Source organism: Hyperolius riggenbachi, chromosome 11 (genome assembly GCF_040937935.1).
Source record: "Hyperolius riggenbachi isolate aHypRig1 chromosome 11, aHypRig1.pri, whole genome shotgun sequence".
NCBI lineage: Eukaryota > Metazoa > Chordata > Amphibia > Anura > Hyperoliidae > Hyperolius > Hyperolius riggenbachi.
In genome coordinates this window covers 29,436,518-29,462,508 of record NC_090656.1, presented here as the reverse complement: position 1 = coordinate 29,462,508, position 25,991 = coordinate 29,436,518, and the positions used below count along the sequence as shown (strand labels likewise).

Below are 25,991 nucleotides of genomic sequence, written 5' to 3'. Positions count from 1 at the left end.
GGTAGACATGATTTCATACTGTATATGGCTATTCTCTAGTGTTGCAATCACAATATTATGTATTAGAAGTTGAGTGTATTGCGCTCTCCGCACGAGCAGATCCGTTAGGAGAAAATCTGGCATAGTGTAATACCGTAACAGGCAGATACAACGTTCCACTCATCAAGCAACCAGTGAATCAGTGATCAAGTAGTGCAGCACACAATCTGTGGAGGCCAAATCTCCACCAATAATAATACCGGGGGTCACCGGATTGAAGCCACCAGGGGGAGCTATTGTTTTAACCAGTGGTTATCCTCAAAGGCAAATGACTGGCCCAGATTTCACTTAAAGCGGACCTGAGCTTGAAATGTCCTCTGCACTAAAAAAACAAAAACAAAAAAAAAACAAACAAAAAAAAAACACAGGATAATAATCTTTAAATAAAAAAAACATTTCTTTGTTACAGCTGATACAAATCCTGAAATAAATCCGCACTTTCTACTTCCTGATTCATGGAAGCAGACATATTGTTTACAGCCTGCGCTTTCAAGTGGGCTTATCTGCTATAGGCAGTCATGTGACACAGGGGGGAGATCAAATTACAACTTGTGATTAGACACAGATGAGCAGGAATTAGACAGGCTAAACGCTCTAATTACAGGGTGCAATTCACTAAGTTTTCCTTCTGTCCTGTGCAAGAGTTCAGGTCCACTTTAAAGACTTCATAGCCATTAATCCAATTCGGAAATAAAAACAACAAAGAACCACAGCGTAAGAGGTCTTAAAAGCAGAGCTCACGCTGCTCAATGATTGCACTTAGGTATCCAGATAAAAAACAGCTTTGTACATAGTTTATGAAGTCTATCCGAGCACTAGTAGGAAGAACAAAGGCTGTGGCGTCCTGCTCCTAATATCCTGTGATCACGAGCCTCGCCGTGCATGTAACCCTTCTGGGACACCGTTCACTTCCTGGGTGTGACGTCACACAGCACTGGCTCCCGCCTGGCGTCTGAGGTGGCTTTAATCTGGTGAGCCCTGGAATGGTTATTGGTAGAGATTTGGCCTCACAGGAGTGTGCTGCACGACTTGATCACTGATTCACCGGGTGCTTCATGGGCGTGGAACTTTGCATTTGCTTGTTACAGTATTACTTTATGCCAGATTTTCTCTTCTCGGATCTGCTCGTGTGGAGAGCACAATCCATTCAACTTTTTTTTTGCAATTAAAAAAAGTTTATTGAAAAAAAAACAAAAAAACTTAACAGTACAAATTTGCAGATAACGCATAAAATGTGTTGACAAGAAATGAGGTATAAATTTAGCATAGCACAACATTTGGGGATGGAGTTGTCATTATTTCAAAGCAATATTGATTCTGCTACTTTAAAGAAAACCTGAACTGAAAATTCAAAGTCAAAATAAGCATACACAAGTCATACTTACCTTCCATGTAGTCTACTCCTCAGTTTCTTTCTCCTGTCCCGCGTCCTGTTTGTTCACTGTGATCAAGGGAATTTTCCGTCCTCCATTTTGAAAATGGCAATTACCCATAACAGCTTTCTGGTCAGCACAGTTAAACTGTAACATCGCCCACTTGAGCCATAGGGAAACATGGACATTACCTGGTACATCAGTTTTCCTCTCAGCTATAACTGACAGCAACTGATATATTTCAGATCTGACAAAATATTGTCAGAACTGGAAGTGATTATTGTCAGAAGAAATGGTGAGCTTCTGAGAGGAACTGATGGCAAGGTAACTATGTAATGTTCATTTGAAGTTACCTCATGTGTTTATTTTAAATATTTTTACTCAGTACAGGTTCTCTTTAAGTTCAATAATGCTAAACAAAATAGAACAGAATAAAATTTGAGTTAGCTCTGCAGGAGATAAATGTCCATTTGGTGAGCTTCAGAAAGAAGAGAAGCCAATTAAGTTATATGTCCAATGTTCTAAGCATCTTAAAAGTTTCATCTATCTATCACACCGGGAAAGGAGGAAGAAGGGGAGAAGAGAATCTAGAGAAGGAGGAATCACAATTCGCCCTCACACGAGTCGTTTGTATTCGTCTGTGCATTGGAATTCATTCCAAACTGACCAGATCCGGGTATATAGTTCCACTCTGTCCTGGGCCAGAAGAATAATATGCTCCATTACTTCTATACTGTTCACTCTTTTCAACCATGATCTGATTGAGGGGGCATGGGCATCCATTCAACTTTTAATACAGCTACCTCTGGAACTTTTGATTGCGATCCCACTATGGTTTTACTTAGTCCTTATCTGAATAGGCAGGAACAGTTCTTGACCTAACTTTACATAATATTATGGAAGAAACATAACACCAGTGTCAGAGAATTATGTATTCATGGTCTTGGTTTATAAAGTTCTTCATTGTTTGTGAAGGGGGACAGGGGACTTTACCATTACTTACACAATTTTCACTTGTTATGCAGCTGTTCCAAAGAAATTCCCTCTGGAGGAGTCACATGACCCAGAAATGCATTCAGAAAACTGGCAGCTGCCAGAAAAGTGGGCATTCTCCAGATACTGAACAGCTCTCATTTCTCAGCCACCTCCTCCCTCTGCACAGAGCCAATCACTGACTCCACCCACATATTCCCTCTGCACAGAGCCAATCACTGACCCCACCCACCTCCTTCCCTCTGCACAGAGCCAACCGACCCCACCCACCACCTCCCTCTGCACAGAGCCAACCACTGGCTGCACCCACCTTCCTCTCCCACTCACCTCCTCCCTCCGCACAGAGCCAATACTGATCCACCCGCCTCCTCCCTCTGCACAGAGCCAACAACCACCACCTCCCCCCTCTCCCAACCACTGACCCCACCCACCACCTCCCTCTGCACACAGCCAATCACTGATCCCACCCACCTCCTCCCTTTGCACTGAGCCAACTATTGACCCCACCCACCTCCTCCCTCTGCACAGAGCCAACTACTGACAACACCCACCTCCTCCCTCTGCACAGAGCCAACCATTGACCCCACCCACCTCCTCCCTCTGCACAGAGCAAACTACCAACACCACCCACCTCCTCCCTCTGCAGAGCCAACCATTGACCGCACCCACCTCCTCCCTCTGCACAGAGCGAGCCACTGACTCCACCCACCTATTACAGCGCTAATATGGTTGAGGTGAGCCAGCGGTAAACCTCATAGGCCCACAGCCACTTCCTGCTCACCGCAATCTGGTCACAACCCCTAAATTGTAAGAAATACGGGACCCAGCAGGAATCGCTATCCATGCCACCAACTGAAGAGGTTTAATAAAGTTGTGCAAGGGGAGGTGGTAGCCGAAGCCCAGGGGCCAAATGCCTCAGGCAAGGCTCCTGGTGTGCACATTTAGTGTTCACGTTTCCCCAGGTCCCCTACTACTTACAAATTAGTGGTTACAGCCATTTTGCAGCGAGCAGGAAGTGGTCGTGGTTCACCTCAACCATACTAGCTCAAAAACGACCACATTATACACAGCAAGGATGTAACAGTTCTGCTATTCCAAATCGCACAGACATAAATGACACAGACACAGGTGATGATTAGGAATGTGGGGACGTACCTTAGGTCGGTAGAATATGGCGGGAACAGACAACATGGACACCACAATGAGGATCTCAGCGCTGCACCTCATGTCACACGACACAATCAGCATCTTGGAGAGAGCCGGATCCAGCGGGAACTCCACCATGAGACGGCCGGTGGAAGTCAGAGAGCCTACAGGAAACATACAGCAGTCAGAACACAGGACAGGGCACACAGGGCAGAGCAGTGCATGGGCAGACTGTGCCATAGTTACCAGTGTTATCCAGAGCCCCCAGAATCCACAGTTGGTACATGGAGTTCAGCATGTTGTCCTCTGGCGGGGGGTCCATGAAGTGGAAGAGGAGGAGATCCTGCACCCCCAGAGACTTCAGCAGCAGGACCACATTAGAAAGGTTGGTGCGCTGGATCTCCGGCACCGTAGTACTCAGCAACTCATTCTTGTAGGCGCTCTGAGTGTACAGCCTGCGAGAGAGGGAGTCATTAATGCAGGGATAACCTTTTATACAGCAGAATGGATATTCTGGATACCCACTTTTTCATAGTATTCACAGCCTTTACTCAATACTTACTTGATGCACCTTTGGCAGCAATTACAGCCTCAAGTCTTTGTGAATATGATGCCACAAGCTCGACACACCTATCCTTGGCAGAAGCATTTAAAGGATGATGGGCAAACAGGATGGATGGGGTAGGCAAACAGGATGCATCTGAGCTCAATTTTGAGCTTCATGGCAAAGGCTGTAAATACGACATAGCACATGTGCTCTCTTTTTTTTTTAAATACACTAAAGTAAACTTTTTTTTTAACATTGTCATTATGGAAAGGAGTGGCTTCAGGACAACTCTGTGAATGTCCTTGAGTGGCCCTGCCAGAGCCCAGACCTGAACCAGACTGAACATCTCAGGAGAGAACTTAAAATGGCTGTACATCGAAGCCTCACATCCAACCTGATGGAGCTAGACAGGTGCTGCAAAGAGGAATGGGTGAAACTGCCCAAGGATAGGTGTTCCAAGCTTGTGGCACCATATTCAAAAAGACTTGGAGGCTGTAATTGCTGCCAAAGGTGCATCGACAAAGTATTGATTGAAGGCTGAGAATACTTATGTACATGTGATTTCTCAGTTATTTCCATTTTTAATAAATTTGCCTAATACTCAAGTAAATTGTATTCACACTGACATTATGGAGTGCTGTGTGTAGAATACTGAGGAAAACAAATGAATTTAATCCATTTTGGAAAAAGGCTGGAACATAAAATGTGAAAAAAAAGTGATAAGAAACAGCGAGCATTGCACACAGGGAAGCCAGGCACATCTGTCACAGCTTCCTGTCCAGCCTGCCACAAGTCACACAGCCTTCATGCAGCTTCCTGTTCAGCCTGCCACAAGTCACACAGCCTTCATGCAGCTTCCTGTTCAGCCTGCCACAAGTCACACAGCCTTCATGCAGCTTCCTGTCCAGCCTGCCACAAGTCACACAGCCTTCATGCAGCTTCCTGTTCAGCCTGCCACAAGTCACACAGCCTTCATGCAGCTTCCTGTCCAGCCTGCCACAAGTCACACAGCCTTCATGCAGCTTCCTGTCCAGCCTGCCACAAGTCACACAGCCTTCATGCAGCTTCCTGTCCAGCCTGCCACAAGTCACACAGCCTTCATGCAGCTTCCTGTTCAGCCTGCCACAAGTCACACAGCTTCCTATCCAGCCTGCCACAAGTCACACAGCCTTCATGCAGCTTCCTGTCCAGCCTGCCACAAGTCACCCAGCCTTCATGCAGCTTCCTGTCCAGCCTGCCACAAGCCACACAGCCTTCATGCAGCTTCCTGTCCAGCCTGTCACAAGTCACCCTGCCTTCATGCAGCTTCCTGTCCAGCCTGCCACAAGTCACGCAGCCTTCATGCAGCTTCCTATCCAGCCTGCCACAAGTCACACAGCCTTCATGCAGCTTCCTGTCCAGCCTGCCACAAGTCACCCAGCCTTCATGCAGCTTCCTGTCCAGCCTGCCACAAGCCACACAGCCTTCATGCAGCTTTCTGTCCAGCCTGTCACAAGTCACCCTGCCTTCATGCAGCTTCCTGTCCAGCCTGCCACACGTCACACAGCCTTCACGCAGCTTCCTGTCCAGCCTGCCACAAGTCACACAGCCTTCACGCAGCTTCCTGTCCAGCCTGCCACAAGTCACACAGCTTTCACGCAGCTTCCTGACCAGCCTGTCACAAGCAACACAGCCTTCACGCAGCTTCCTGTCCAGCCTGCCACAAGCCACACAGCCTTCACGCAGCTTCCTGTCCAGCCTGTCACAAGTCACACAGCCTTCACGCAGCTTCCTGTCCAGCCTGCCACAAGTCACACAGCCTTCACGCAGCTTCCTGTCCAGCCTGTCACAAGTCACACAGCTTCCTGTCCAGCCTGCCACAAGTCACCCAGCCTTCATGCAGCTTCCTGTCCAGCCTGCCACAAGTCACCCAGCCTTCATGCAGCTTCCTGTTCAGCCTGCCACAAGTCACACAGCTTTCTATCCAGCCTGCCACAAGTCACACAGCCTTCATGCAGCTTCCTGTCCAGCCTGCCACAAGTCACAGCCTTTATGCAGCTTCCTGTTCAGCCTGCCACAAGTCACCCAGCCTTTATGCAGCTTCCTGTTCAGCCTGCCACAAGTCACACAGCCTTCATGCAGCTTCCTGTCCAGCCTGCCACAAGTCACACAGCCTTCATGCAGCTTCCTGTTCAGCCTGCCACAAGTCATACAGCCTTCATGCAGCTTCCTGTTCAGCCTGCCACAAGTCACACAGCCTTCATGCAGGCTTACCTGAAGCACTGCCCAGGGCCGGTTCTCCCAGCTCTGCCAGACCTCTGGTTGGCATTGGCCTGGCTAATGGGATAAATCTGCAGAGCATCCATGCCTATGCGAGGGTTAAACACCTGTGTGGGAAGACCAGAGAGGAGGAGTCAGAAATAACAGAGCGACGGGTGTTACTAGGCTGAAACTTAACTAGACGTACAACAAGGGACCTTAATTTAATAACACAAGGAGCCCTGATCTGACAGCACTGAGATCCTGAGATGTCCAACATTGTGAGGAGCATGTGGATGGGAGAAATTGTGCTGTACATCTAGATATACAGATGGGTGATGGATGTGAGCGGCATGTGGATGTACTGAAGATGGACATTGTGCTGGGAGCTTGTGCGAGAGGAGAAGTCTGTTGGGAGCTTGTGCGAGAGGAGAAGTCTGTTGGGAGCTTGTGCGAGAGGAGAAGTCTGTTGGGAGCTTGTGCGAGAGGAGAAGTGTATCGGAGGTTGTGCGAGAGCATAAGTGTATCGGAGGTTGTGCGAGAGCATAAGTGTATCGGAGCTTGTGCGAGAGCATAAGTGTATCGGAGCTTGTGCGAGAGCATAAGTGTATCGGAGCTTGTGCGAGAGCATAAGTGTATCGGAGCTTGTGCGAGAGCATAAGTGTATCGGAGCTTGTGCGAGAGCATAAGTGTATCGGAGCTTGTGCGAGAGCATAAGTGTATCGGAGCTTGTGCGAGAGCATAAGTGTATCGGAGCTTGTGCGAGAGCATAAGTGTATCGGAGCTTGTGCGAGAGCATAAGTGTATCGGAGCTTGTGCGAGAGCATAAGTGTATCGGAGCTTGTGCGAGAGCATAAGTGTATCGGAGCTTGTGCGAGAGCATAAGTGTATCGGAGCTTGTGCGAGAGCATAAGTGTATCGGAGCTTGAGCGAGAGAATAAGTGTATCAGAGCTTGTGCGAGAGCACAAGTGTATCAGAGCTTGTGCGAGAGCATATGTGTATCGGAGCTTGTGCGAGAGCATATGTGTATCGGAGCTTGTGCGAGAGCATATGTGTATCGGAGCTTGTGCGAGAGCATATGTGTATCGGAGCTTGTGCGAGAGCATATGTGTATCGGAGCTTGTGCGAGAGCATATGTGTATCGGAGCTTGTGCGAGAGCATATGTGTATCGGAGCTTGTGCGAGAGCATATGTGTATCGGAGCTTGTGCGAGAGCATATGTGTATCGGAGCTTGTGCGAGAGCATATGTGTATCGGAGCTTGTGCGAGAGCATAAGTGTATCAGAGCTTGTGCGAGAGCATAAGTGTATCGGAGCTTGAGCGAGAGCATAAGTGTATCAGAGCTTGTGCAAGAGCATAAGTGTATCAGAGCTTGTGCGAGAGCACAAGTGTATCAGAGCTTGTGCGAGAGCACAAGTGTATCAGAGCTTGTGCAAGAGCATAAGTGTATCAGAGCTTGTGCGAGAGCATAAGTGTATCAGAGCTTGTGCGAGAGCACAAGTGTATCAGAGCTTGTGCGAGAGCATATGTGTATCGAAGCTTGTGCGAGAGCATAAGTGTATCGGAGCTTGTGCGAGAGCATAAGTGTATCGGAGCTTGTGCGAGAGCATAAGTGTATCGGAGCTTGTGCGAGAGCATAAGTGTATCGGAGCTTGTGCAAGAGCATAAGTGTATCGGAGCTTGTGCGAGAGCATAAGTGTATCAGAGCTTGTGCAAGAGCATAAGTGTATGTGCGAGAGGAGAAGTCTGTTGGGAGCTTGTGCGAGAGCATAAGTGTATCGGAGCTTGAGCGAGAGCATAAGTGTATCGGAGCTTGTGCAAGAGCATAAGTGTATCAGAGCTTGTGCGAGAGCACAAGTGTATCAGAGCTTGTGCGAGAGCACAAGTGTATCAGAGCTTGTGCGAGAGCACAAGTGTATCAGAGCTTGTGCGAGAGCACAAGTGTATCAGAGCTTGTGCGAGAGCATCTGTGTATCGGAGCTTGTGCGAGAGCATCTGTGTATCGGAGCTTGTGCGAGAGCATCTGTGTATCGGAGCTTGTGCGAGAGCATCTGTGTATCAGAGCTTGTGCGAGAGCATCTGTGTATCGGAGCTTGTGCGAGAGCATCTGTGTATCGGAGCTTGTGCGAGAGCATCTGTGTATCGGAGCTTGTGCGAGAGCATCTGTGTATCGGAGCTTGTGCGAGAGCATCTGTGTATCGGAGCTTGTGCGAGAGCATCTGTGTATCGGAGCTTGTGCGAGAGCATCTGTGTATCGGAGCTTGTGCGAGAGCATCTGTGTATCGGAGCTTGTGCGAGAGCATCTGTGTATCGGAGCTTGTGCGAGAGCATCTGTGTATCGGAGCTTGTGCGAGAGCATATGTGTATCGGAGCTTGTGCGAGAGCATATGTGTATCGGAGCTTGTGCGAGAGCATATGTGTATCGGAGCTTGTGCGAGAGCATATGTGTATCGGAGCTTGTGCGAGAGCATATGTGTATCGGAGCTTGTGCGAGAGCATATGTGTATCGGAGCTTGTGCAAGAGCATAAGTGTATCAGAGCTTGTGCAAGAGCATAAGTGTATCAGAGCTTGTGCAAGAGCATAAGTGTATCAGAGCTTGTGCAAGAGCATAAGTGTATCGGAGCTTGTGCAAGAGCATAAGTGTATCGGAGGTTGTGCGAGAGCATAAGTGTATGTGCGAGAGGAGAAGTCTGTTGGGAGCTTGTGCGAGAGCATAAGTGTATCGGAGCTTGAGCGAGAGCATAAGTGTATCAGAGCTTGTGCGAGAGCACAAGTGTATCAGAGCTTGTGCGAGAGCACAAGTGTATCAGAGCTTGTGCGAGAGCACAAGTGTATCAGAGCTTGTGCGAGAGCATATGTGTATCGGAGCTTGTGCGAGAGCATAAGTGTATCGGAGCTTGTGCGAGAGCATAAGTGTATCGGAGCTTGTGCGAGAGCATAAGTGTATCGGAGCTTGTGCGAGAGCATAAGTGTATCGGAGCTTGTGCGAGAGCATAAGTGTATCGGAGCTTGTGCGAGAGCATATGTGTATCGGAGCTTGTGCGAGAGCATAAGTGTATCGGAGCTTGTGCAAGAGCATAAGTGTATCGGAGCTTGTGCGAGAGCATAAGTGTATCAGAGCTTGTGCAAGAGCATAAGTGTATGTGCGAGAGGAGAAGTCTGTTGGGAGCTTGTGCGAGAGCATAAGTGTATCGGAGCTTGAGCGAGAGCATAAGTGTATCGGAGCTTGTGCAAGAGCATAAGTGTATCAGAGCTTGTGCGAGAGCACAAGTGTATCAGAGCTTGTGCGAGAGCATCTGTGTATCAGAGCTTGTGCGAGAGCATCTGTGTATCAGAGCTTGTGCGAGAGCATCTGTGTATCGGAGCTTGTGCGAGAGCATCTGTGTATCAGAGCTTGTGCGAGAGCATCTGTGTATCGGAGCTTGTGCGAGAGCATCTGTGTATCGGAGCTTGTGCGAGAGCATCTGTGTATCGGAGCTTGTGCGAGAGCATCTGTGTATCGGAGCTTGTGCGAGAGCATATGTGTATCGGAGCTTGTGCGAGAGCATATGTGTATCGGAGCTTGTGCGAGAGCATATGTGTATCGGAGCTTGTGCGAGAGCATATGTGTATCGGAGCTTGTGCGAGAGCATATGTGTATCGGAGCTTGTGCGAGAGCATATGTGTATCGGAGCTTGTGCGAGAGCATAAGTGTATCGGAGCTTGTGCGAGAGCATAAGTGTATCGGAGCTTGTGCGAGAGCATAAGTGTATCGGAGCTTGTGCGAGAGCATAAGTGTATCGGAGCTTGTGCGAGAGCATAAGTGTATCGGAGCTTGTGCGAGAGCATAAGTGTATCGGAGCTTGTGCGAGAGCATAAGTGTATCGGAGCTTGTGCGAGAGCATAAGTGTATCGGAGCTTGTGCGAGAGCATAAGTGTATCGGAGCTTGTGCGAGAGCATAAGTGTATCGGAGCTTGTGCAAGAGCATAAGTGTATGTGCGAGAGGAGAAGTCTGTTGGGAGCTTGTGCGAGAGGAGAAGTCTGTTGGGAGCTTGTGCGAGAGAATAAATGTATCAGAGCTTGTGCGAGAGCATAAGTGTATCAGAGCTTGTGCGAGAGCATAAGTGTATCAGAGCTTGTGCGAGAGCATAAGTGTATCAGAGCTTGTGCGAGAGCATAAGTGTATCAGAGCTTGTGCGAGAGCATAAGTGTATCGGAGGTTGTGCAAGAGCATAAGTGTATCAGAGCTTGTGCAAGAGCATAAGTGTATCGGAGGTTGTGCAAGAGCATAAGTGTATCAGAGCTTGTGCAAGAGCATAAGTGTATCAGAGCTTGTGTAAGAGCATAAGTGTATCGGAGCTTGTGCAAGAGCATAAGTGTATCGGAGCTTGTGCGAGAGCATAAGTGTATGTGCGAGAGGAGAAGTCTGTTGGGAGCTTGTGCGAGAGGAGAAGTCTGTTGGGAGCTTGTGCGAGAGAATAAATGTATCGGAGCTTGTGCGAGAGCATAAGTGTATCGGAGCTTGTGCGAGAGCATAAGTGTATCGGAGGTTGTGCGAGAGCATAAGTGTATCGGAGGTTGTGCGAGAGCATAAGTGTATCGGAGCTTGTGCGAGAGCATAAGTGTATCGGAGCTTGTGCGAGAGCATAAGTGTATCAGAGCTTGTGCGAGAGCATAAGTGTATCGGAGGTTGTGCAAGAGCATAAGTGTATCAGAGCTTGTGCAAGAGCATAAGTGTATCGGAGGTTGTGCAAGAGCATAAGTGTATCGGAGGTTGTGCAAGAGCATAAGTGTATCGGAGGTTGTGCAAGAGCATAAGTGTATCGGAGCTTGTGCAAGAGCATAAGTGTATCAGAGCTTGTGCAAGAGCATAAGTGTATCAGAGCTTGTGCAAGAGCATAAGTGTATCAGAGCTTGTGCAAGAGCATAAGTGTATCGGAGCTTGTGCAAGAGCATAAGTGCATCGGAGGTTGTGCGAGAGCATAAGTGTATGTGCGAGAGGAGAAGTCTGTTGGGAGCTTGTGCGAGAGGAGAAGTCTGTTGGGAGCTTGTGCGAGAGAATAAATGTATCGGAGCTTGTGCGAGAGCATAAGTGTATCGGAGCTTGTGCGAGAGCATAAGTGTATCAGAGGTTGTGCGAGAGCATAAGTGTATCGGAGCTTGTGCGAGAGCATAAGTGTATTCGAGGTTGTGCGAGAGCATAAGTGTATCAGAGCTTGTGCAAGAGCATAAGTGTATCAGAGCTTGTGCGAGAGCATAAGTGTATCAGAGCTTGTGCGAGAGCATAAGTGTATCAGAGCTTGTGCAAGAGCATAAGTGTATCAGAGCTTGTGCAAGAGCATAAGTGTATCAGAGCTTGTGCGAGAGCATAAGTGTATCAGAGCTTGTGCGAGAGCATAAGTGTATCAGAGCTTGTGCGAGAGCATAAGTGTATCAGAGCTTGTGCGAGAGCATAAGTGTATCAGAGCTTGTGCGAGAGCATAAGTGTATCAGAGCTTGTGCGAGAGCATAAGTGTATCAGAGCTTGTGCGAGAGCATAAGTGTATCAGAGCTTGTGCGAGAGCATAAGTGTATCAGAGCTTGTGAAAGAGCATAAGTGTATCAGAGCTTGTGAGAGTAGATACGGTAACACTATTGGAGCTTATGCGGGTGGATAAGTCTATTGGAGCCTGTGTGAGTGGATGATTCTATCAGAGCTTTTTGTGAGGACAGAAGTCTATCAGAACTTTAAAAGCAGCATCCACTCACACAATCTCTGTTTTCCTTTCGCACAACAATGACAGGTAGATGGAGAAAATGCCATAGAGACTGGAGCAGCCGCAGCAATGTTAAAAGTAAGAAGGGGAATAAAATCAGTAACCTAAAACTGCCGGCATTCTAGTTCAGGGGTGCTCATAAATCTTCCTGTCACATCTTACATCTGGGTGCCCCTAATACGGGCAGTGGTACCCCAGAGTAGTGACACCGGGGGGAAACAGAGGAGGGTGGAGGGATGCCCCTTCTGTATAGGCCATGCTTCTGCCATTACCATGACAGCTATCACTCACAGTTAGAGATAGTCAATAAGGTGATAAGAATTCCCAATAGCATAAACATTGTATGCAGCTTGAATTGTACCAATCCAATGTACTTCCTGATGCTTTGGATCGCTTCAGTTCTAAGCTGAACACAATATGCAATAAATTTGCATGCTGGTCTATCCATAGAGGGAAGATGGGAGTAATACTGGAAAAATTGGTTCAGTTGGTTTGAATTTAAAGGGGCACTGTAGCGAAAAATTTTAAAAATGTGCAAACAGACAAGAAGTACTTTTTTCCAGAGTAAAATAAGCCTTAAATTACTTTTCTCCTATGTTGCTGTCACTTACAGTAGGTAGTAGAAATCTGACAGAAGCGACAGGTTTGGGACTAGTCCATCTCATTATACAGGATTTCTCAGGAAGGTTTTTATTCTTTATAAAGACACCCTCTGAAAAAGATTTATACAAAGATGCAGGCCAGCTTCCCTGCTTGCTACAGTTTTTTGGCAGTTGGACAGAGCAACTGCCATTCACTAAGTGCTTTTAAAAAATAAATCCCTGAGAATCCCCCCATGAAAGATGGACTAGTTCAAAAACTGTTGTTTCTGTCAGATTTCTACTACCTACTGTACAGTAAGTGACAGCAGCATAGGAGAAAATTAATTTATGGCTCATTGCACTATGGAAAAAAATATTTGTCTAGGTTTGCACATATTTAACATTTTCCGCCATAGTGCCCCTTCAAGGAGTCGCCACAATTTGCTGCTCTTGGATCCGGACTGTTTATATCTCAGTCTAAACAATGGGATATTGGAATATATGGTCTGAATTACACCCCTTCTGTAGTTCTGGAGGTCTGGTAGGCGACTCTCGGGGGCGATGCAGGCTCTCTCCCTTTATGCCTTTTCTTCTCTTCCTTCCTCCTATTTTTCTGTGTATTAATTCTCATTTTCTCTGCATTCTCTGGTGGATAGCATTTAGCAACTCCTAAGTTCTGTGTCACACTGCAGAGCGCTTCAACATTTTTTCTAAAATTCGCAATTGCTGCAATTTTAATGCAAGTCAACGGGAGCAGGTTTTTAAAAATCCAAATGCAGCGCTGGCAGATCACCAAGTGCTCTGCATTGTGGCTCAGCCCCAAGTCCCTGCTTAGAGAAGGTTGCATAGGAACCCTAGTGTAATGAATGTGGAATTATCTCCGAGGTCAGCGCATAACATGTGCGCTGACACTGCGGAAACCCTCCACAAGCGTTTAGATAAGGGAACCCAGCTTTGGTGCAAATGCACCTGTAGAGAGGAATTCCAACCGGCAGATGGAACTGTGGAGTGCAGAGGAATAAACCCTCTGCACAGCCACAGATGCCAGATGGAGATTGTACGAAGTGAAGCAATACAGGGCAAGATAGCCTAGATAGAGAGAGAGAGAGAGAGAGAGAGAGAGAGAGAGAGAGCACAGATAGAGAGAGAGAGAGAGAGAGAGAGAGAGAGAGAGAGAGAGAGAGAGAGAGAGAGCACAGAGACAGAATGTATGTATGTCCACCAATCTAGTCGCCACCCGGTGACGGTTGACATACAACAATGAAGACCAAAGTGAGAAAGCAATCACAAGAATGGCGATTGCTAATAGAGAAACAAGACTGAGTAAAAACAGATCATAGAATGAATAAAGACAGAACCAATTAAACTAAAATCCAACACGAAGGAACTGACAGGGCTAGCTAAACGCGGTCGCCGCACGTTAAGCGCAACGGCGACAAAGCGCACCAACCCTAGCTAACTATTGAACACTGAAAATGACGATAGACAAATAACGCGAACGCCTGCTAATCAGTTGCTTCACCCCAGACAGCAGCAAGCGTTCGTGCAAGACAAGACAAACAAAAGGAGTAACCAGTAGCAACCGCAGCTAAGGTTATACTCCAAAAGTCAAACAAGGGAGATCCACCGCCTCTACCGCTAAGGCGAATGCGATCCCAACAAACAGAGCGATTCACTATCAGCCGCCGCTGGAGAAAGTGCAATCGCAACAGATAAGACAAGACAGAACCAGGCCCTACAGATAATTAACAATCTGACTGCACTAGAAGGAATGCTAGTGCACTCCCAAGGATAACTACTCTAAAACAATATTCGCAAACAATCAGCAGAGGGACTGAAACTCAAGGCAAGTCCAGCAGAACCCAACCTTTATGACCAGCAGGGAATTCTGAGAGGAAATGGCATTTATACTGCAAGCCTTCAAAAGAGGCAGAGCTATCAATAACCAGATGAGTGAATGCAAATCCCTCCCCAGAACAGCAAGTCTGAAACTTGCAGAGTGAAAACGGGTCTCCCTTTCCAGGGACCTGCAGCATGCAGACCTGAAAAATGGTCAGAAAGCCTAAAGGGGCTTCCTGTCACTCACTCACTGCCTAAAGGGGCTCCCTGGCACTCACTCACTGCCTAAAGGGGCTTCCTGTCACTCACTCACTGCCTAAAGGGGCTCCCTGGCACTCACTCACTACCTAAAGGTGCTCCCTGTCACTCACTATCGGGGTCCCTGTCACTCACTACCTAACTGGAGGCGCCTGTCACTCACTAGCTAACCTGGGGGTCCCTGTCACTCACTACCTAACTTGGGGGGGCTACCATATTAAGGGGGCATTCTGCCTATTTATGTGAAATGCTGTCTATTTATGTGCCTCATGACTGCTGAATGTGTCTTGTTGGGGGCCTCATGATTTGTTGGGGGCCTCATGATTGCTGAATTTGTCTTGTTGGGGGCCTCATGATTGCTGAATTTGTCTTGTTGGGGGCCTCATGATTGCTGAATTTGTCTTGTTGGGGGCCTCCTGATTTGTTGGGGGCCTCATGATTGCTGAATATGTCTTGTTGGGGGTCACATGATTGCTAACTGCGAGACTATGGGAAAAGCTGAATCCTTATATGAGACAATAGCATTAAACCTACTTTTTTAGCGTTTTAAAACAGAAAATAAAACTGTGAGGTTCTAAAAAATTGAATATATTTTTCAGGAGTAGGATGGATGAAATTGTTTATCTTCACAGTTTATTTTCAACTTGGATTTTCCATAATGTTCATGTATGAGTTAAAACGTTTGTACAGTATTTAGTTTAAATTGCTGTTGCCACTTTGCGATAGATACCGGTAAGTGACTTTTGGGTTGCAGTTTGGGCACTCGGCCTCCAAAAGGTTCGCCACCACTGTCCTAATCTGATGTCCCACCATTGCTAGGTTCATGTAAATTTGTCTCCACCCGTTACCACACCTATATTCTGGTCCATGGCCCACCCATTTTTTGGTGCGGCGCGATAAGCACGCCGCACAACGTGATCGTCATATTTTTGGCACGCTAGCTGCAGTGTGCTGAATTCTGCTGCCTACAGTATGTACAGTATACGCTGTTCTCTAGTGCTTGCACTGTGTGCTGATTTACCTCCAGTGTGTACAGTGTAAGGTGTTACTCTGTGCCTTTATTGATTGTAAACCAGCTGTATTGTATGCTGATCCCTGCTACTTTCAGTATGTACAGTATTAGCTGTAAAGCCTGGTACACACATACAATTTTGATTAGCCAATTTTAGCTCTGTTCATAAAATTCATTGTCTGTTGGCCCACTTACTGCACGGGGGTGGGAAATTGGGGGTCAGTGATTGACCAATCAAAATTGTATGTGCGTATACATCTTTGATCTATGCCTATACTGATTGTAAATGATCGAAATAAAGGACAGGGGGCTCCGTCCAATATTTCGATGGGCAGGCCCGTTATCCGTAGCTTACACCGCTGCTAAGTTCATGTACATTTGGCCCCACCCATGGCCACGCCCACTCACCGCATGGCCACGCCCATTTTTTGCTGCGGCGCGCGCATGTACCTCCCCGCCTGGTGCCCACAGGTGCCACTGATCTCCAAGGACCCTAGAAACGCCCCTGCTCTGGAGGATCCAGAGGCTGCCCTCTACCAAGTTAAGTACCCACATCAGGAGTTTTTTTTTCCCTTCAGGGTCACTATCCGATGCATAAGTAGATCTCACTTGGCCCCATAGCAAAAAATATATCTCCTCCCATTCCATGTGCAGCGCCCTCCTTCATGTGTAACATCCATGTACAGCAGCCTCCTCCCATTCCATGTGCAGCCCCCTCTTCCATGTGTATCATCCATGTACAGCAGCCCCCCATTTCATGTGCAGCCCCCTCCTCCATGTGTAACATCCATGTACAGCAGCCTCCTCCCATTCCATGTGCAGCAGCCTCCTCCTATTCCATGTGCAGCAGCCTCCTTCATGTGTAACATCCATGTACAGCAGCCTCCTCCCATTCCATGTGCAGCAGCCTCCTCCCATTCCATGTGCAGCAGCCTCCATGTGTAACATCCATGTGCAGCAGCCTCCTCCCATTCCATGTGCAGCACCCTCCTTCATGTGTAACATCCATGTACAGCAGCCTCCTCCCATTCCATGTGCAGCCCCCTCTTCCATGTGTAACATCCATGTACAGCAGCCCCTCCCATTCCATGTGCAGCCCCTCCTTCATGTGTAACATCCATGTACAGCAGCCTCCTCCCATTCCATGTGCAGCCCCGTCTTCCATGTGTAACATCCATGTACAACAGCCCCCCTCCCACTCCATGTGCAGCCTCCCCTTTCATGTGCAACATCCATGTACTGCAGCCCCCTCCCATTCCATGTGCAGCCCTCTCTTCCATGTGTAACATCTATGTACAACAGCCCCCTCCCATTCTATGTGCAGCCCTCTCTCCCATGTATAACATCCATGTATAACAGCCTCCTCCCATTCCATGTGCATCATCCATGTACAGCAGCCCCTCCCATTCCATGTGCAGCACCCTCCTTCATGTGTAACATCCATGTACAGCAGCCTCCTCCCATTCCATGTGCAGCACCCTCCTTCATGTGTAACATCCATGTACAGCAGCCCCTCCCATTCCATGTGCAGCGCCCTCCTTCATGTGTAACATCCATGATCAACAGCCCTCTCCCATTCCATGTGCAGCCCCCTCTTCCATGTGTAACATCCGTGTACAACAGCCCCCCTCCCACTCCATGTGCAGCCTCCCCTTTCATGTGCAACATCCATGTACTGCAGCCCCCTCCCATTCCATGTGCAGCCCCCTCTTCCATGTGTAACATCTATGTACAACAGCCCCCTCCCATTCTATGTGCAGCCCACTCTTCCATGTGTAACATCCATGTACAGCAGCCTCCTCCCATTCCATGTGCAGCCCCCTCCCATTCCATGTGCAGCCCCCTCCCATTCTAAGCACAGCAGGCCTCCAGCCTTCTTCCAGGTTTAGCATCTATGTACAGCAGCCCTTTTCCCACTCCATGTGTAACATCCATATACACTTCCCTGTGTGACATCCATGTACTGCAACCCTCATTTCCTGTGTGACATCTATGTGCAGCAGCCCCCTCCTAAGGATGACAGCTATGCTGGTGGTTTGTTGGCACAATCCCTCCTTACACAAAGCTTTAGATGTAAGAGTCTCACCTTCAGCTTGCAGTACCCGGAATCTATGACAAACATGATTCCATCCACAGTCAGTGATGTCTCGGCAATGTTAGTGGCCACAATGCATTTCCTCACCCCGTCCGGAGCCTGCAGACACAAAGCACAGTACACATTACATGCAGGAATAAGAGGAGCCCTTCACATCTCAGCCTGAACTAGAGACCTCCAGTCAGCACTATACTCTGCATCTCCAATCAGTAACTGTAACCCATAATCCAGGTGAGCCCGCATACCTCTCCCCTCCCCAGGGGCATTCCTAGGATCCTAAAGGTAGCCATACACTGGTCGATTTGCCATCAGATTCAACCAACAGATAGAGCCCTCTCTGATCGAATTTGATTTCAGCCTGAAACCGTTCACAATATGTTGTGGTGGTGGTGGTGCATACCGGCCCTCCCCCCTCGCATACATTACCTGCTCTGCTGCTCCTGTCACCGCTGCTCCATCTCCGCTCTGGTCTGGTCTCTGGGTCCGGCATGCTTCACTTCTTCCTGCCCGGCAGGAAGTTTAAACAGTAGAGCTCCCTCTACTGTTTAAACTTCCTGCCGGGCAGGAGGAAATGAAGCATGCCGGACCCGGAGACCAGACCAGAGCGGTGACGCGGGGCAGTCGTGCCGGCGGAGCAGGTAAATGTATTGCCGCTCTATTGCGTCGGTCGTCAGGCACTCGAACGGCGCTAGCGATCGACAGTAATTTTCCGCACGGAGCGATCCGACGAAATAGATTGAAATTTAGCGTGTAGCGGGAACGATGGGACAGCAGATTCGATTGCAGTGGTCGAATCTGCTGTCGATCGGCGGGGAATCGGCCTAGTGTATGACCAGCTTAAGAGATCTGGGGCACTTTTGGGCACTGCAGCCAAAAGATGGGTGTGGCAATGCAACAAAATGTGGGTGTGGTCATGGGTGGAGCCAAATTAACATGAACTTAACAGCGGTCTGAGTAGGACTGCCAGCAATATGTTGAATGAAGCCCCATTAATACAAAACAAAAATGCAGCATAGCATATAAATAGAGTTACCTGGCTTCTGTACTGGCTGGTCTGGATTTCTGCTGAGTGAGCTGGCCTGCTGCCATTCCGCCCGTAGCATTCCCTGACCTTCTAGTGGATTACCTCCCATTGAGGCACCACAACTCCCAGCATGCTCCCATAGAAAACCCACAGCTCCCTGCATGCCCCCTTAGAGGCATCACAGCACCAAATATGCCCACATAGAGGAAGCACAGCACCCAGCATACCTCCCATTGCTGTGGTGCTATGCTGGGTACTATGGTGCCTCTTTGGGGCTTGCTGGTGCTGTAATGCCATGCTGGGTGCCGAGTTGCCTCTGTGGGCATGCTGGATACTGTGTGGTGCCATGCTGGGTGCTGTGGTGGCTCTACTCTGCCTGGGGGACCATCCAGAACACCACAGAATAGATCCGGGACACGTGCCTCTGATCTTTGGGGCCAGCAATGCCTCTGCCTCTCCCACACACTGCAGGATCTCACTTTCTGTAAGAACGTCCTCGCTCATCCTTACTAGGCATGCGCTTGCTGTTGGAGGAACATACATCCTCCATGCAGACAGAAGCCTCTCAGGTCGGAGCTGAGCTATGGATTCCCAGCGTATGCGGAACCCCCAGAACTGGGTACGATTAGGTAGCAGACGCAGCTCTGTAGTCATCACCTACCTTCTGGAAGATCTTGGCCTGAAGGTCGGAGGGCAGCTGGGAGTAGATTGGTAAGACAGCCAGAGGAGGGGCACTCTCCAGTTCTTCCAGCCTCTCAATAATCTGGTCTGATGTCACCTGGAAGAGAAGAGTGTTAGCATCTTTATGTCACACTCCAGGAGTATCCAGCCCCAGAGAGATAAGAGACTCACCTCTATGTCCTCCTGTCCAGGCATGAAGATCAGTATGTCCCCTGGTGCTCCCGACAGGTGGATCTGCAGTGCCTGCTTCACCGCAGCCTCCACATAGTCCTCCTGCGGAGTCTGCCGAGACACAGAAAAAAAAGGAGTAGGTCAAACATCGAGACAGAACTACTGAGACAAAGGAACAACCCGGACCCCCGGCAGATGGCAATGCCCAGGCCCCTATCAGAGAGCAACACTCCGAGACCCCAGTCTGGATGGTTCTGTTTCTCCATAATATAACTAATACAGAGAGTTACCAAAAAAGTTTCTCCCACAGAGCCTGGTAGAGAGTCATATCCCTTCAACACTCTCCACCGACAAGACCAAAACAGTCGGATTATACAGCTGTATATTATCACATCTAGGCCTAGTTTCCTCGTATCTATTACAGCAGTTTTTAAATTACAGTTAGCACTTTTTATTTTCAAACTATTATGGGTAAAAACTTATAAAAGTATTTTTTCAGTTTTTTTTCCATCTATTTTGCTTTAAAAAGCTTAAAAATACAATTATTGGAAGAAAATGCTTCCCAAAAAAATAGTTTCTTCCAAAACAAAAACCATGTATATGACACTTAGTTGTCTAAGGAGTGGTATATTTATTGCTGAATAGGGACAGAGCTAAAACGTCAACACTGCTCTGGTCCTTAAAGAAAACCTGTACTAAGAAAACGTCCCCTGGGGGGTACTTCCTTCGGGAGGGGGAAGCCTCTGGATCCTAACGAGGCTTCCCCCGTCCTCCGGTATCCCAGCAATCTCCTGCTGCAGCCCCCCTGAAGTGCGGCGATGTAAATATTTACCTACCTCGATCCTGCGCAGGCGCACTATCCGCTCCTCTTCGGGATTAGGCGGAAATAGCCGAACCCGTTCGACCCGCTCTACTGCGCAGGCGCAAGTCCTTATCCGCCTGCGCTGTAGAGCGGATACCATCGGGCTCGGCTATTTCCGCCTAGCCCGAACAAAGAACCGCTACTGCGCCGGATCCCGGAGAGGTAAACCTAGATCAAGCCTGGTCAAGCTTGTCGCGGGAGAATTCGGGGGAGCCAGCGCTGGATTCCCTGAAGCTACAAGGATGGGGGAAACCTCATTGGGACCCTGAGGCTTCTCCCTCCCGAGGCAAGTACCTCCCCAGGGGACTTTTTTTTTTTTTTTTTTAATACAGAGTCCATTTCTGCCTCCTGGACATGATCCTCACGTCCGGACGGCTGCTCTGCGGCAGTGCTGCGGCGCACTCCCGTGCTGTCCCCCGGTAGCCCTGGGATCACCGATCCGTGTCCCCAGAAGAAAAACCGAAGCGCTCAAACTAGAGGCTTCAGTCTTTCTGCAAATAAAATTAAATAAAATAAAAAAAAAAAAAAAAAAAAAAAAAAAAAAAAAGGCCCCCGTCCTTGTGCTTCCGGTTAGCGAGAAGCACAAGGAGAGAAAAAAAAAAAAAGACTGAAGGTGGCCATCTTGTGGCCAAATAGTAAAACTACATCTACATATTTTTTACATTACAATTTACACATATAATAACATAAAAAATTAACTGTTTATTTCCCACACCAAAATATTACCCAAATAAAATTTTTAATGGGAAAAAAAATTACAGTTAAAAAAAAGTAAATAAAAAAAAAAAAAAAAAAAAAAAAAACAGTTACCTAAGGGTCTGAACTTTTTAAATATGCATTTTTTTTAATTATAAACTTGTAAATAGTGATGGACACAAAACAGAAAAATGCACATTTCCAAATAAAATATTGGCGCCATACATTGTGATTGGGACAAAATTTAAATGGTGTCATAACCGAGGCAAACGGGCAAATAAAATACATAGGTTTTAATTATGGTAGCGTGGATTATTTTAAAGCTATAATGGACCAAAACTGAGAAACAATGAATTTTTTCCATTTTTTTCTTATTAATCCTGTTAAAATGCATTTATAAAAAAATAATTATTAGCAAAATGTACCACCCAAAGAAAGCCAAAATAGTGGCGGAAAAAACAAGACATAGATCAATAAATTGTGTTAAGTAGTGATAAAGTTATTAGCGAATGAATGGGAGGTGAAAAATGCTCTGATGTATAAGGTGAAAAATCCCCGCGGGCTGAAATGGTTAAGGGGGTTTTATATGTTGTTACTGAAGTGGTTGATGAACATTCATAAGCATCCATCAGTCATACAATACATGGAATAACTGGGACAGAGAAGATGGATAAAAAAATATAACTATTATAGAGTACAGTAATACAATGAAAAATGTAAAGAAACTCCAGTTCATAAAAGAAACGCAATATCCAAAAAAGCCACAAGGTGTCAGCACAACCACAGTTATGAAAAAATAGAGACTCAAAGGCTGCATTTAGTTGAATAGCAGAATAAGATGAGAACTGAAGAGATAAAAAAAACCTGGAAGCGATTCATAAAACACCATGAAAATGTATTTCAGTATGTGTCCTAGAGTATTACATCATGGTATTTCTTATGGATCATCCATGTTACCACCCCATCTCTATCACTAGACAGCAGATGCTCAGATGAAACTTGTGGAAATCTCAGCATTAGGTGGAATGTCCCCCATATATGTTCCCCTACCTTCACACACCAGGTCAGGCAGGCACATAGACCGCGCCCAATTTATAAATGTATGAATATCAAACATCTTTTAAGAGAAGCTTTAACCAAGGACTGAACTTCATCCCAACAGTAGATAGCAGATACCCCCTTTCCCACCAGAAATCTCTACCTTTTCTCTAAAAGATCACCAGGGTGGTCTGTGTGGCCGATATTGATCCCATAATGTGATGTCAGTGCCCTGGCCGTGACAGTTTCCTCTCTGTGAACCTCATTGCATTGTGGGAGATGACAGCTGTTGCCAAATGTCCAGAAAGGTAGATGTATGTGTGTGCGCTCGCAATATAATAATATACATACACCTTATTAACTTGTGTATAAGGCTAATTTTTCAGCACAAAAAAAAAAAAAAAAAATGTGTGAAGAAAAGTTACCCTCTTGGCATATATGCAAGTCAGTGGAGCAGAATGAACGGTGGAGCAGGTTTTGTTACTAGCAGAGGAGCGTAAAGATCGTGCTCTTGCCAGCTGACTCCCTGCTGTGTCTGTGCCCCGCATCCCCTGCAACATGGTGGGCAGAGTGCGCTGCTTATCACTACCTGTGTCCCCGGCTTGTGGAGCAGAGCGTGCAAGCAACATGTCAGCAGTGCAATCATCGGGGATTCTGTGTGGTAATCTATGACGCCATCTAGTGGCATCTTGAGACACAGCTGTACCATCCTTGGGTCCATCTAGCTACAGTAGAGGGGGCTATACAGGGGGGGGGGGGGGGGGGGGGTTGGGGGTGCGTGTGTGTATAAAAAACACAGAACATTTATATTGCGCTTTTCTCCTGGCGGACTCAAAGCGCCAGAGCTGCAGCCACTAGGGAGCGCTCTGTATAGGCAGTAGCAGTGTTCGGGAGACTTGCCCAGGGTCTCCTACTGAATAGGTGCTGGCATACTAAACAGGCAGAGCCGAGAATATATATATATATATATATATATATATATATATATATATATATATATATATATATATATATATATATATATATATATATATATATATATATATATATATATATATATATATATATATATATATATATATATATATATACACATATATATATATATATATATATACAAATTTAATTTTTTTTTTGCAAGCTAGATCACATTGTTAGTGGGTGTGTTTTATAAGATGAGGGTAGTTTGTGCTGACAGTTTTTTTTTTTTAATATGACTGCTATCATCAGAAAGGCCTGGTTCAAACACAGCAAGAGCTTTTTTTTTTTTTTCTTTGCGCTAGGGATTTGAAAAAGCTCTTGCTGATTGCTAAGCAATACTAATATACAGTAGTTGCCTGGCTATCCTGCTGATCCTCTGCCTCTAATACTTTCAGCCATAGACCCCGACCAAGCATGCAGCAGATTAGGAGTTTCTGACATTGTCACATCTGAAAAGATTAGCTGCATGCTGGTTTCTGGTGTGATTCAGACACTATGGCAGCCAAATGGATCAGCAGGACTGCCAGGCAACTGCTATTGTTCAAAAGGAAATAATTATGGCAGCCTCCATAAACCTTTCACTACAAGTGTCCTTTAATTTTCCTATTCAAATAAAAAAAAAATGGGGAGTGGGAGGGACTAGTCTAGTGCAAGAGAAACCTGGAGGAAGTGTTCAGAGAATGATGGAGCCCGCCAGTGCAGCCCCCTGATGAAAGAAATCAGCTCACCTTGCTGAACAGGATGTCCACAGGAAAGGTCCTCCCTGGGATATGGAAAATAGGGACGTTACCAAAGAAACGGGCAAATTTATCCGAGTCCATTGTGGCTGAAGTGACAATCAATTTCAGATCCAATCGCCGGATGACAACCTGGAAGACAAGCAAAATGTCAAAAACTAGGAACAAAAATATGTGTATTATCTTTTTGGATTGTGCTGAAAGCGATTATAGCCTCTTTTGGGCATTTATTGCCGCCGTGTCCCCTAGCTGACTTTCCCTCACTTGTAGCCCTTACAGGAAATGGGTACATATCTTCTGGAATGTGAGGAACCTCCACAAGATTTTATTGCTTTCACTGAGACTAACGAGGCGTTATGCTGGGAATACACAATGCGTTTTTTCGGCAGATAGATGGTTCGATAGATAATCTCCGACATGTCTGATCGTACTTTTGATCGTTTTACAGCTCGATTTCTCATAGAAGTGAATGGAAATAGATAAGAAAAGATAAGGGACTTGAGCAGGAAATCAAGCTGAAAAAATATATCGTGTGTACCCAGCATTACAAAAGGCATGGAGGTCCCAAACACAATAAAGCTAGGTACACACACCATACAATTTTCTGGTAGATTTACCTGCCAGATAGATTTTTTTTTTCCAACATGTTGGGAAAAAAAAAAAAAATCTATCTAGCATTAGGCAGAATTTTCCCAATAGGGATGTGGACAGCAGCAAAAGCTCCAAATAAATATTTACCATTAGCCTTTACAGGTTGTTACTGCCGTCTGTGTCCCCGTTCAGCAGATTCTGCCACTATCCCCAAAAGAGCTTCTGAAGCTAGCTAGATACAAGTTGATAACGCCCTGATAAGGAAACTTATCAATCACTCAACATCCAGAAATCGATTGGGTAATAGCGATTGGTGTACCATTATGAACCACTGTCATGATCAGGGAACCTGAATTGAGAGCGATACGGAGGCTGCCATATTTATTACCTTATAATCAATGCCAGTTGCCTGGCTGTCAGGCTGAGCTTTTGGCTTTAGCTGTGTTTGAGTCACACGCCTGGAACAAGCATGCAGTCAGCGGAGTCACACCAGAGTCACAGCATCTGATCTGCTCATTCTGGGCCAGCAACTCATGGTATTGGAGGCGGAGTATCAGCACAGAAGTCAGGCATTGTTTATTAAAGTTAATGGGAACCGTGCTGAAAAAAGAAAAAAAAATCTGGATACTTGCGTAAGGAGAGGGAAGGTTCTTGGTCCCAATGAGCCTTCCCTTTCCTCTCCCAGTCCCCGTTCCAGCGCAGGATCCCCCGTAGCAGTATTCAACTAATTCGGTCGAATGCTGCTGTCTCCGCCGCGGAAGGGAGACTTCGGAAGTCTTAGGGGACCCCGAGTGCTCTGGAAGACAGGCCGCTCCATACTGCGCATGTGCCAGCACCCTCTATCACGCACTTGCACAGCATGCAGCCGCCTGTCTTCAGGAGGATTTGGCTCCCGAAGATTTCCGAAGTCCCCGCGGCGGGGGATTCAGCGCTGTACCGAGGCCACCGGGAGAGGAGAGGGAAGTTTCATTAGGACCCAGAGCCTCCCCTTTCCTTAGGCGAGTATCTGGCTTTTTATTTAATTATTTTAGCACAACTCACAAGGACTTTAAAAAAAAAAAAAAAGACCTGAACTCTTGCACAGGACAGAAGGAAAACAGAGAGAAATGCACCCTGTATGTATTTAGAGAGTTTAGCCTGTCTAATCCCCCCTCATCTGTGACTAATCACACGTTGTAATTTGATCTCTCACCTGTATCAGCTGACTGCCATGGCAGAGAAGCTAATTTGTAAACACAGGATGTTAACCCTATGTCTGCTTCCATGAAAACAGGAAGTAGACAAACTGCAGATTTAATGCAGGATTTGTCTCAGCTGTAACAAAAAAAAATTCTTTAAAAGTTATTATGCT

At 46.8% G+C, this 25,991-nt stretch overlaps 1 protein-coding gene across 3 annotated transcripts in view; it reads right to left on the bottom strand.

Moving 5' to 3' along the window:
• DHX38 (DEAH-box helicase 38) overlaps positions 1 to 25,991 on the bottom strand; it is an 81,463-nt gene that overhangs the window by 17,121 nt on the left and 38,351 nt on the right. For all 3 annotated transcript variants that reach the window (XM_068260860.1, XM_068260861.1, XM_068260862.1), the window contains exons 14-20: positions 24,041 to 24,181; positions 19,736 to 19,846; positions 19,545 to 19,661; positions 17,851 to 17,958; positions 6,352 to 6,464; positions 3,798 to 4,006; positions 3,561 to 3,715 (exon numbers count right to left, since the gene is read on the bottom strand). In XM_068260860.1, coding sequence (XP_068116961.1) covers positions 3,561 to 3,715; positions 3,798 to 4,006; positions 6,352 to 6,464; positions 17,851 to 17,958; positions 19,545 to 19,661; positions 19,736 to 19,846; positions 24,041 to 24,181 — 954 coding nt within the window. The remainder of the gene's footprint in view (positions 1 to 3,560; positions 3,716 to 3,797; positions 4,007 to 6,351; positions 6,465 to 17,850; positions 17,959 to 19,544; positions 19,662 to 19,735; positions 19,847 to 24,040; positions 24,182 to 25,991) is intronic.